We start from the raw sequence: 13,144 nt of genomic DNA, 5'->3' as shown, positions 1-13,144 counted from the left end.
GCAACAGGACAAGTAGTAATGGCTTTAAACTAAAAAAGTAGACTCAGACTAGGTATAAGGAAGACTTTTTTTTTAGTGAGGGTGGTGAAACACTGGAATAGGTTGCCCAGATTGGTGGTGGGTGCCCCATCCCTAGAAACATTAAAGATCAGTTTGGATGGCACTCTAAGCAACCAGATCTTGTTGAAGATGCTCCTGGTCATTGCAGGGGGATTGGATGGGATGACCTTTAAAGGTCCTTCCAACCTAAACCATACTATGATTCTGTAGTTATCAACCAGTCAATGCTTTATATGGTGCCGAAGATGTTTTGGCATATAACTGAGAAAACAACGGGTTTACTTATTCTTTAGAATATTGGAGCACTGGGTTTCTAACATCAGTGTCTTCTCAAGGTGCTGATAAAACTGGAAGAACAAAATGCATCTCTTTTAATTCTCTTCTCTCATTTTTTAATGGTTTACTGCCCTTTAAACAAAAGTAGCAAGGGTCTCAGTTTATGCACTACGCGTTTGACAACAGCAGGACTAAGGGGAACTAAAATTCAGTGGCACAGCAGAGGTGACACTTAGTCTGAGGTTACCATTTACAGTTCTTCATATTAGTGCAGAACTGGTAGAATATTGCAACAGTATAACTATTCATCTGTGCAATTTGGTTCTCTTGCCTGAAATGGCCCCCCTGTAGAGAAACTGTGGATCCAGGTATATAAACTCTGGTTTATATATGCTTTACAAAATGGGGAAGGAAGAAAGAAAAAAAGAGGTGAAGATGGGAGCAAAGAGCAAATTCACAGTTATTTAATAAATTAATCAATCACTTTTATTATACAAACAGTTAATGTGCATTAATTAGTGTACTTGAAATAAATTACACCTAAAGTTTTCCAAGTTGTACTACAAACTTATTGAAATTCTTGCAGTCAGATATTAGTGCATGGTCTTTGAGGGCCAGCAGCTGATCCTGTCTTTTGTACTCACTGCTGACAACTGGTTTTTGATCCTGGGATTCTGTATTTCTTAGGCCACTCATCCTTGGAGATATTATACCTATTTCTCAGGGCACTGATTTTGCGCTCTACCACATAGAACAAGAACAAATCAGGTCAAGAAAATAAAAACAGCAGTAAGAGAGTATTTGTTATGAAGAGTGGGAGGGAATGTACAACATAATTTCTAGTCTTTAATGGGGAAAAAGAGGAATGAATGAGTTGTCCAAAGTTCCAGGGAAAGAGGAATTGCATTCAAATGCCTCTACCTTTCACTTTTTATTTTAAAGCAGTGAATGGTGATTTGTAAAGTTACTACCACCCTACATATATGCTGTTTCTTCTTCTCTCATAGGGGCTACGGATTATTTTTTCAGATGCTTCCAGGCTCATCTTCAGAATGAGTGCTTCAAGTCATGTGAGAGCTACTCTCCGGATCTATGCAGAGAGTTATGAAAAGGATCCTAGCCAACACAATAAGGAACCACAGGTAATGAAATAGGATTGTAGTACGTCAATAGGTAATGCATTACCTCTGTAATAGCAGTGGCTATGGGTTCTCATCTTTAATAAGAAGTAACACTCAGTGTTTGGACTGGTTTACTGTGTTTGTAGATGATTTTCCTAGTCTTGTAAATGTACTCGCTTTGAGGCAGGAACAGCAGTTTTAGTATATGTTTGTGTAATATCTAACACAACAAGAAGGCACACTAATATCTAGCACTCTCAAGGGCTGAAATGCCTGGTGATGAATTCTGGGCAACGACTCCAGGTCTGTTAAGAGAAGACATTCTAGTTTGAATTTTTTTCACTGTTTTTTAAAGGGTCATAATCCAAGTTCTAGAACAATATTTTAAAAATAAGATGACCATTTTTCAAGAAGATTGTCTGGAAGTCAGGGCATCCCAAGGATTCCTCATGATGAGACTACAGTTAGGAAATATGGATGCCAGATGCTAAACAATGTAGAGATTCCTTTTAAGGGAAAGACTTGCAGTTGTCTAAGAATTATATCATAACCAGATTCTTTCCTAAGAAGAGTGAATGTTGAAAGCAAGTTGTTGTAAAGTCCAGCAGATGCCTAGAGCAATTAATAAAAATCATGTTTCACACACTCAGATTTTTCTCAGGAAACCACCATTATGCTGTGAGAGAGGACTAAGGATGTTTCGTGGAAAAGAGGTTAAGCATTTGGTTGTGGTAAATCAAAACACTGTAGTTTTAAGTCCCGTGTAACCGTGTGTTCATGACTGGAATGCAAATGCAAATGTCCCAAAACGTAAAAGCTTTCAAATGCGTTTGAACCCTAGGTAAATGTTTGGTGTTGCCTTTTCACCAGATTCTCACCATAAACTTAGCAAGTTTCTTCTTGTGCTGTTAAACATTGTCTATCAGTCACAAAAAGTGCTTCAGTTTTCACAGAAATGTTGCAGACTCCATGCCTGCAGATATGATCTATTAATTTTATTTGCTTTTATTTTTAAGTAACAGTTTGCATCCTCAGTAACTTCTTGGATAGAATACTTATAATGTTAAAGCTCTAACAGAGTGAAGGACCTTTTTTTAGCAATTTTATTGGTTTTCTGTGTATCCAGGTTTACCCAGCTAGCAAGATCATTGATGTATTTTGACTAGGGAAGAACACTGCTACAACCCCATTTACAGCTGCTACTGTATTGGATTTACATGGCAAGGTTTTGATAGCAAGGGGGCTACAGGGGTGGCTTCTGTGAGAAGTTACCAGAAGCTGTCTCCTTGTCAAAAAGAGCCAGTTCCAGCTGGCTCCTAGATGGACCCACCACAGCCTCAAGCTGAATTCCATTTTTCTTGTAGGCTCCCTTTAGGTACTGGAAGGCTACAGTTAGGTAACCCTGAAGCCTCTTCTTTTCCAGGCTGAACAAATCCAATTCTCTCAGCTTTTCCTCATAGGTAAGGTGCTCTATCTCCCTAATCAGCTTGATGGCCCTCCTTTGGACTCACTCTAACACATCCATGTCCTTCTTGAGCTGAGCATCCTCGAAGCTACAGAGTACTCCAGGTAGGGTCTCACCAAGAGCAAAGTACAGGGGCAGAACCACCTCCCTTGACCTGCTGGCCACGCTGCTTTTGATGGAGCCCAGAATACATTTTGTTTTCTGGTTGGCAAGTGCACATTGCTGGATCATGTCCAGCCTCTCATGCACCAGAACCCCCAAGACCTTTTCAACAGGCCTGCTCTCAATCTATTCATCCCCCAGCCTCTATTGATACCGGGATTTGTCCTGACCCAGGTGCAGCACCTTGCTCTTGGTCTTATTAAACCTCATGGGATTCCCATGGACCCACTTCTCGAGCTCGTCCAGGTTCCTATGGATGGCGTCCCATCCTTCAGGTGTGTCAACTGCACCCCTTGGCTTGGTGTCATCTGCAAATTTGCTGAGGGTGCACTCGATCCCCTTGTCTGTGGTCATTAATGAAGATCTTAAATAATACTCATCCCAGTGTGGACCCTTAGGGACACCACTTGTCACTGACATTCTTTGGGACTCAGCTGTTGACCACTACCCTCTGGATTCCACCATCCAACCAATTTCTCATCCATCTAACAGTCCACCCATCAAATACATCTCTCTCCAATTTAGAGAGAAGGATATTGCAGGGTACCATGTCAAAAACTTCACAGAAGTCCAAATAAGTGACATCTGTAGCCCTTTCCTTGTCCACTGCTGTAGTCACTCCATCCTAGAAGGCCACTCAGTTGGTCAGGCACGACTTACCTTTTGTGAAACTCTGCTGGCTGTCCCGAATGACCTCCCTGTCCTCCATGTGCCCTAGTATAGCTTCTAGGAGGATCTGTTCCATGATCTTCCCAGGCGCAGAGAGGAGGCTGACAGGGTGGTAGTTCCCAGGGTCTTCCTTTCTATCCTTTTTAAAGATGAGTACGTTTTCCCTTTTCCAGTCACCTGAGACTTCACCTGATTGCCACGACTTTTCAAATATCATGGAGAGTGGCTTTGCAACTGCATCAGCCAACTCCCTCAGTCTTGTGCAGTCTATATTGGGTACTCCTTGAATGAGGTGCAGTGAATCACAGATGTTGCAATTACTTTTGCCGAAGACTAGTAAAGAACATGCTAGTTAGCTACAGAATCATGAGATAGCAGCAGCCAGGATTTTGGGACATGAGTTGTTTCTTTGTGTTTTAATTGGAAAAGGCAAGCCAATTAAAAAAAAAGAAGAAAAAGGTCAAAAATATGTCCTGATCATCGAACACTGAATTTCCGAAACAATTTTTGAATGGCAAGTAGCAGAGGAAAAAACAAACTGATTTGCATGTGGACCTTGTTTGGTATGTGAAAATATTGTGTTACATATGGTTGTATATATGAGTGATTATATAAAGTGATTGATTGTGGTGTGAGTTTATCCAAGAGCTGAGAACTGAAATCAACAATCCAGAAGTCCTTGCGTCCACTATCACTTAATAGGAATAAAATGAAAGGAGTCTATATGGTTCTGTCAGGACATTGATACAACCTTAAACACAAGCTCAGTTTACTAGAGAATTATTACCTCTCTTTACTTTTGAAGCATTGAGTCTTTTAGCATGGCTCTGGTCAGCTATTAAAACATACAGTATGGTCCAGAAAAATCATATAAAGTTGTTCTGGTTTTGTCTGGGTTAGTTTTCTTCTTAGTAGCTGGTACAGTGCTGTGTTTTGGATTTGGTATGAGAATAATGTTGATAACACAATGATGTTTTAGTTGTTGGTGAGTAGTGCAGTAAGTATGTTAAGGACTTTTCAGTTTCCCATGCTCTGCCAGTGAGGAAGTGCACAAGAATCCAGGAGGGAGCATAACTTTGACAGATGACTTGAACTGGCCAAAGGGATATGCCATACAACAGGATGCCACGTTCAGTATATAAACTGCAGGGAGTTGGCTGTGAGGGGCTGATCACTGCGCAGAGGCAGGCTGAGCACAGTCAGTGGGTGGTGAACTGTTGTATTGTGCATCGCTTGTTTGCATTTTATTCCTCTCTCTTTTTCCTTTTATTATTCATATTATTATCATATTTTAGTTTATTTCAGTTATTAACCTGTGCTTATCTCAACCCACGGGTTTTGTCTTTTCCAATTCTCTGCCAATCTCACCAGGGGCAGGGGAGTGAGCAAGCAGCTGCGTGGTACTTAGTTGCTGGCTGGAGTTGAACTACACTATACAGTGAACAAATTTTAAATCATCTGAGACTGCAATGGAAATAGATCATGTGAGAGTAATTATAAAATATTTCATGAATCAAAGAAATTAGTTCACTAAACCTGATCTTTGCTCATAGCTCTTTGGACATACTAGAAAAGAACTAATCTGTTGCAAACATAGATGTTTCCATGCACCACTCGGTTTACATATTCTTCCTATCCGTTTCACCCATCATGCCTGCCCTCCTCTATTCTAGGGGCAGAACTGACTTTCCGACCTTTATTATTATTTTATTTGAGTTGACCGGGAGACCTCTCTGAGCAGAGAGGTCAGTTTCCTTTTTTCCTGTGGAAAGCGTGCTGCTTCGTGGTAATAAACCTCACCACCAGTGCTGTGGATATTACAAAGTAGGTTCAGTTTGTTCCACGATGAACATCTGCATTGCTTAGATCTTTTAGGACAGGTTGCTGTGCCGTAAACCTTTCCGAAGACTTCTGGGTTTTTTCTGGAATGCAAGGCCAAAGCAGCTTGAGCTGAGCTGTGTGTTGAGCCCCTAAGGCAGAAGCTCTGCAGGAGGTACAGCTGTGGTGCCAGACGTCAGTGAACTGCTAAGCTCCCTTTGTAGTTGTTTCATTCCATTATTTGTGTCTCTCGAATCACTTTAGTGTTGCTTTGTAAGTGTATTGGTTTGACTTTTAAAATGTATTAAAGCCGAAGGAAAAGCTCCTTCTAATAAATAAGGCCATCAAAACATGCTTTGGGGGATTTGCCCCTCTCTTCTGCCTTCCTTTTTCTTTCATTTAGTTCATATGATAGTGATTCTGTTGCCTAGGTTACAGAGCGCTAACAACAGCTTTAAGCGGTCACATGAAGCAGGGGAAAATGATGTGTAAGCAGGAAGAGGTAAAAAAGGAAGGAGTTATTTCTCAGTTTCCCTGTGTCCTTGTTCTAGCTGTCTCATTTCCCTGACCTGTCTGAGCAACCTCTTGTGTAATGTTTAAATGATAAAAAGAGAAGAACTGAGAATTAATTTAAGCGTTAGGAGAGAAAAAGATTTCTAGCCTATGTCTGAAATGTCAAGGCTTATCATGATATTTTATACAATGATAACACCACCTAGCAATTACCGATGTTGTTGAGTTCAAAGCATTCTGCAAGTATGTTTTTCTCAAGGCTGCCATTATAAACTAGAGAACTACCTTAATTGATACTAAAACTGATAGACAAACAATTGAAGACATAGAATTTGAGGTTTGATAGCACTTTTTAGAGAGAGAATATGCACAGATGGTAAAGACTTGGCACATCTTTTATCATGACAGAACACCAGGAGTTAAACTATAGCCCTTTTTTGACAACTTCATTCTGTACTAACCCACTTATTTATCTTTCTTTAATTCTGAGCCATTAACAATTTTTCCAGGGAGGTACATTCTTTTGGAACATGGAGTACTATGCCAGCACTGCTTAGAAATCTGTCACAAGGTCCGAATGCTTGATCTGAAATAATTACTTTCTGTATGTGTCTTTTTGACTATTAGTATTTCAGGTGCCTAGGTGTCTAGTCATACAAGGTTTAACCAATTGTTGCTGAATCTTTTTCCCCAGTAGGACACTCTTTTAAGACTGGCTAATTCAGATGGCCTTACATTACTTCTCCATGTGGATACAAGGAGTATGTTGTTTAATGTTTAATGGTTTTACAAATAATAACATACATACAAATATATATATGTGCATACAATTATAATAACTTTGATCCTAGTGTTCCACTGTGTACCTTCACTTGTGTATATGTAAAGCTGAGAGAGCCCAGAAGAGCGCTGGTGGACACGATGCTGAATGCAAAATGTAGATGGGTGCAGTAAGAGAAGACAGAGCAAAAGTGTGAGAACAATAAAAGAGAGTTGTAGTTACCTGATGTTCACTAAAACATTTAGATCCTATTTGAAAGTATTACCATTCCCTTAGTGTTTGTTTGTTTTATTTGTCCCAGATAAATTCTGCGGAATTCTGTTCACTGATGAGACCGATGGGGCAACTTGTTTTTGAGACTGTGAAAAGTGAATTTAAGATCTATGGAAAATGTCTGCACATAGACTGTGTAAAATTGCTTTTCCTAATAAGACTGAAATTCATTGCAGGCTTGTGGAGAAGCTAAAGAGCCTCATGGGCTTTCCAGGCTAAGCCTGGACAGCTGATTTTGCATCAGAACTGCATGAACTTGTGATGAAAGTTGGCAGGTTTTAGCATAAAAGCTACACATAGAAGGCTTTCACAAGGTGTTTCTTGACATATAGATGGCATTTATGCACCTGTTCTGAGAAAATTATTTTCTTAAGCCAAACTCCAGAGACATGCAGAGCTTTTAACCTGCAAGCAGGTACATTTCAGCCCTGCCTAACCCTTGATAAACCACATGCATCATGGGACAAATCTTATGTGAGACCTTGATTAGAAGAGCGTGAGTTGTATGGAATTTTCTTGCAAGATCACAGAGAGAAAAAACACTACATGAGCCAAGCAGGAATGATGTGCCTCTGACAGCTCTGGTACAGATTATTCCCTAGGAAAAAGCTTTTAATCTTTATTTGCCTGATGTTAGATATCTGCTTGCTTGATTTATTTCGTGGTACAAGTAATCACTGCTACCAGTTATTTTTTTAGAGATATAACTTCTATCTGTGGTTACTAAAGTAAAACTCCGATTAAATCAGTTCTGTAAATTTTCAATGCTTTAATTTTGTCTAAAGGATAAAATGCCATATCTCCTAAAAAGTTGCCAAGAGATAAATGTGTTATTTAACGTACTGAGTGATTGCAATTATTTTTTGAGCTGGCATATCAATCATAAAGTTTTACAATTTCTTAAGTAGAAAGAACCATTTGAAAAATATTTTTAAATCAAGATCTCTTTGAGATATAGAAGGCTTTCCAGAGTCATATTAATGATAAGTGATTGCTGGCTGGGATTTATCTGTTGCAACTGAAGTGTAAATTATTCATGGCAGAGGTAAAGAAGTTTTTAAAAGGCATGTGCAGTTCTAGTTCCTTGTTATTCTGTCCTGCTCTTGCCATTCCAAATATAATGCACTTTCACTTTTTTGTATCTTCTGGATGAAGAAAATATAGTTAAATTGAAGTATGAGAAGACAGAATTAGAGAAGGACTTTCTCTGTTGAGAAGCGTGATTGTGACAAGAACATTTAGTAACAAGTGAAATCATTTGGCAAAAGTGCAGCACCTAAATTGTTTATGTAAATGGATGTCACATAAACTCATTTGATTTTGTGTTTTGTTCCAGCATTGTATAAAGTGTTGCTTGGTTTATTTTTTAATTTTAATGTTGAATACCTTTGTTGCCTAAGAAACCAGAGTCTAGTGAAACTGGTCAGCAGGGTTGCTTTTTAAATTTTCCCTTTGTTTTAGATTACATAAGGAAAAGGTTTCTTAGAGGAGTGCCAGAGAAGTTCATATGCTTTGGTGTCATCCAGACCTTATAGATTGGCGTATTTTAATACTTACTTTTGCAGCATTTGCTCACAGATGTGGATTTGTGTTCTGCATGTTAATCTTCTCTAAGTATGTTTGACTTTAATAGACTTGTGTTCTGCTTCAGTAATTATTCACTAGATAGATATCTACAAATATGGAGCTTTTTTAACAATAACATGTCAAACCACTCATGGTTGTGCATTACTAAGTTTAATCCTAAACTCACTGGACACCAATGGCATTCATGGTGTTACTGCACAAATACTTGCACAGCTAGTCTCTTCAGTCTTTTGACTGAACCATCTGACTGCTTGTGTAAATAAAGCAAACACCTCATCCTGTCAAAAACTGTTAGGTGGCTGAAAGAGATTAAAAATATTAATTATATTAAGGTTATAAAAATATATCTGTAAATTTAAGCTCTCCAGAATTACTGTTTTGTTTCATTTCTTTTTCAAACCTGAGGGGTTTGAATTAGTTTATTTGAAAGGGGCATCCAGGGGAAATCTCTAAGGGTCAGAGAATTAACTCATTAGTTTGGTAACCAAATATACAATTCTCTGAAAAGTAGGTTTTCACACAAAACTCAGCTGTGTCTATCTTTGTGTATCATTTAATTAACTGAAAGAAGATTCAATTGCCATTTGAAAAATTGTATTTTACTTGGTTTTCACATGGTACTATCATATTAGTTACTGGCACTCACCCATCTGGGCATGTGTATGGCCATTTAATAAGGTCTGTAGCCTGAAACTTGAAAATTCATGCTCTTCTGTTGGAATTTATCCTATCAACATGTGGTATTACTCAAAACACACTTCTGTGAATTCTATTTGGGTAGTTGTTACAGTACCTTCTGACCTTAAGCTTCACAGAGTAAGTGTGTTTGGGAGGAAAATATCATCTATGTGGCTTCCACTTATCAGAATGGAAACAATTCTACTTTTGTACAATTTTTTCTAGTTTTTTTGTACAGCAGATTTCACAAGAGCTCCACAATTCCTGTGACATAGAAACATTATCAGTACAGTGTATTTAGTGGTTTCTCTTTTCTGCATAGCTTAGGTATAGTCAGTGTAACACTTCACAAAACATGCTAAACATGATACTTCGTTATGCCAAGTATAACTATATAGACACTATGGCTGTGTCAGTTTTTCATATTATTAAATTATTTACTATTATTATATAATTCTACAGTTAAAAACAGGATTTATAAATGTCTGATGTCTTCTGATATTTATGCTTAATGTAATTCAATGTATTTCTCCCTCTTTAGGCTGTGCTGAGTCCTCTTATAGCAATCGCACTGAAAATATCTCAGATTCATGAGAGGACAGGACGAAAGGGACCCACTGTCATTACCTGAAGCCACAGAAGATTGTTAAACCAGGGCCAAAAGAGAAACAGCAAGGAAGAGACTGAACCTTGTTAAGACTTGTTAGCCATTTGTGCCTTGTATGATTTTAAAAGTTTTCTTGGGGAGAAAGGCAGGGTGGGAACTAAAATTCAATATAACATTGAGTATAATCACTTGCATTGATCTCCAAATGCAATAGTATATTGACTTCTTTGTTTTACCTGCAATATCTTAATTTCAGATAACAATATAACCAAAGAGGCCTTAATCTTCAAATGTTGTCAGCAGTGTGACAGAAAATGACAACTGCTTGGTTTTGAATGCTGTGATAAAAGTTGGAGAAATTTCAATTATGGAGAGAGGGGGAGGAGTTGCAAAGCAAAGACATACTTGGTGAATATTGTTTGGGAATATTGTCACCTTCTTGTCAGTTTATAAAAAGCATACAGAGCATGTATGAGCATGTCATAAGGGCTGTATACTGAACTATGTATTTCGTCACTGGACAACTATGCCTCCTCTCCTGCCTTTCCTGTTGCTCACAGATGCACACTGACAGCAGTGTTGTATACACATTTACACATGCTCCCAAAGAAGGGGTTATTCCGTATTTTTTTTACCCCTGCTTTTAAAACGTATCAATGTGACTTGTGCCTTTAGATTTTCCAGATTTTTTGACTCTTTGGTTGTTTTCCTCCAAAGGGAGGCATTTGTGCTATAGAGCTGATTTTATCCTTCCAGCACTATGTTGGCTATGGAATCTGACTGTCTTTTGAAATATTCCTCATGTCAGGAGATGATACTGGTTCTTACTGTGTTTGAAAGGTAATTATTGCAAGTTCAGCAATTCTTTATGAAGGAGTTACAGAAGTCTTTTAAGTCTTTGGAATACTCATGCTCCACTACTACAAAGTGAAATAAGTGAACAGGGGATTAAAAAAACTAATAAATTAAATAGAAATACTTGATTGATTCACTAGGTGAACACGGTTTCTGTTAGATTCTTAGTGACAGTGGATCATGGAATAAAAATTTGGGGAGTGCAAAAGGCGTCTCAGCATAGATCTGAGAAGGCTGTTGGGGATATGGACATCAGCATTTTTCTGCTTGTGAAATGATACTGTGGTTCTAGCTACAATACTGTGCCCTGAAGAAGAACACAAACACTTTGCATGTCATTTGTTTCAAAGCTTTGCTTTGTTGTTCGCTTGTATCATTCATCAGGGTGGCTTTGTGCAACTTGCCTCTTTACAGTGTATTTTAATTCATTGTGGTTGTCAAATTTTAGTGCAATTTATATAATATTGCAGCAAAGGAAATTGTTTTTATTTCTTTCAACACTTCTGTCAAAAAAAGGCTATGGCACTTAGTACACAATAAAGAGTAATGCTGTATATCTGTCTTAATATGTAATTGTGGACAAGACACACTGCACTTTGAAGCATCCTAATAAAACTGCCTTTAATACAGTTAGATTATTACTTAATTGAATCTAAACGAATGAGGTACTAATGTTGCCGCATACTATCCTACCTTACTATTACATATTCCCATAAACCAAATGAGATTTTAAGACTTTAGTTCTTTTTATAAAGATTTTTCTCTTATGTGACAGTGGCATTCTCACACAGTTTGGACATCTGCTTTTGAGTGTAAGAGTATTCATCTTTACAGAAACCTTGCAAAGAACATTTCTGGAAGAAACTTGGTTTATCTAATATTTTATATTTATTGTAGATCAAACTCCTCTAGGTGCAAGATAGTAAGCTCCTAACTAGTAGATCACACATAGTCACACACTCTGGATTATGACAGTTCAAATTACTGGGTTGCATGAAAGAACATTCTGAAAGGGAGCTCACTAAGACTGTAAAATCTCCTACATGTTCTCTGACAATGAAATAATTTTTGATCACATAGTGAGCTAGCTATTTATACTATGGAATATCCCATTTGTCAGGCTTTTCTGGGATGGGAACAACGCACTTTGAAAAGTAAGATGTTCTGAAGCCAGGTGTCTTTTCAGGATGCAATGGAAAAGACTCACAAGGAACAGATGAGGACTGTGAAGAATCACACCTGTGCTTTTATCAGAAAGCTATCACTAGAGCTGCAGAAGATGACAGTCTGCTTTCCTGAAGGCAGTCATGATAAACAAAGAGTATATTTTAAAATCTTGATATTGACTTTGTCTTGGGCTCCAGGTCCCTTTTTTTATAAAGATGGGTGATACTGATAAAAGGTAATTACTTTTCTCTGCAAGAAAATGAATAAAACTTTGTAAGGCTGAAGTACAGTGTATATCTTTATATCTGATGCATGTGGGGAAGGACTGTAGCCATAGTCTCATAAAGTGTGCTGCATTTCCTGAGGTCTTTTAATTATTAACATGAAAGATGAATGCTTGGAAAAAAAGCAACATATACAAAGATACACAAAAATGCAAGGCTCCTAAAAACTCCCCATACATCTAGCAGAGGGAAAACTGTTATTAATTCTGTTCATCTTATCACAGTGTCTAGGCGCTGTGACAGAGACCTACACCCTTCTGTGCTATTTTTGAATAAGCAGTTTCCTCAAGTCTGGAAATTGCAAGATTCCTTTATTGTTCAGCTGTGATTGCACTAATATTTATTTGGACATAATTCTGTTTCCCAAAACCTCGTATTCTCTCTGTGTTCAGAGACAATTTGTAAGGCAGTACTACTCACCTGAACCACAGAATCACAGAATTCTTGAGTTTGGAAGGGGCCACCTGGTTCATCAGGACTAAAATCACCTAGTCCATGTCCCAGCTCACAGCAGGATCATGTAGAGGAAGCTGCCCAGGACCATATCGAGTTGGGTTTTGATTATATCCGAGGGCTGAGACTCCACAACCACCTCAGGGCAAACTGTTCAAGTAATTGACCGCTCCTGTAGTGAAAAAAAACCTCAAAACCAAAACATTCGTGACTGGTCATATGGAATTTTGTGCGATTCAGTTTGTGCCCATTGCCCCTTGTCCTGTCATTGGGCACCACTGAGAAGAGCCTGGGTCCATACACTTTTTTCTTTACTATCAAGTATTTACAGAAATAAGATTCCTTATGAACCTTCTGTCTTACAGACTAAACACT

At 38.3% G+C, this 13,144-nt stretch overlaps 1 protein-coding gene across 1 annotated transcript in view; it reads left to right on the top strand.

Annotated features, from left to right (window-relative positions):
* The window catches only part of PGM5 (phosphoglucomutase 5), a 72,416-nt gene extending 60,104 nt beyond the window's left edge, over positions 1–12,312 (top strand). The window contains exons 10-11 of the mRNA XM_017808285.1: positions 1,344–1,478; positions 9,945–12,312. Of these exons, the coding sequence (XP_017663774.1) occupies positions 1,344–1,478; positions 9,945–10,034 (225 nt within the window). The 3' untranslated portion in view covers positions 10,035–12,312. The remainder of the gene's footprint in view (positions 1–1,343; positions 1,479–9,944) is intronic.
* The last annotated feature ends 832 nt before the right edge of the window (positions 12,313–13,144 follow it).

This window comes from Lepidothrix coronata, unplaced genomic scaffold (genome assembly GCF_001604755.1).
Source record: "Lepidothrix coronata isolate B3197 unplaced genomic scaffold, Lepidothrix_coronata-1.0 Scaffold22, whole genome shotgun sequence".
In the NCBI taxonomy this organism is placed as follows: Eukaryota; Metazoa; Chordata; class Aves; order Passeriformes; family Pipridae; genus Lepidothrix; species Lepidothrix coronata.
This window is presented reverse-complemented; position numbering and strand designations above follow the sequence as displayed.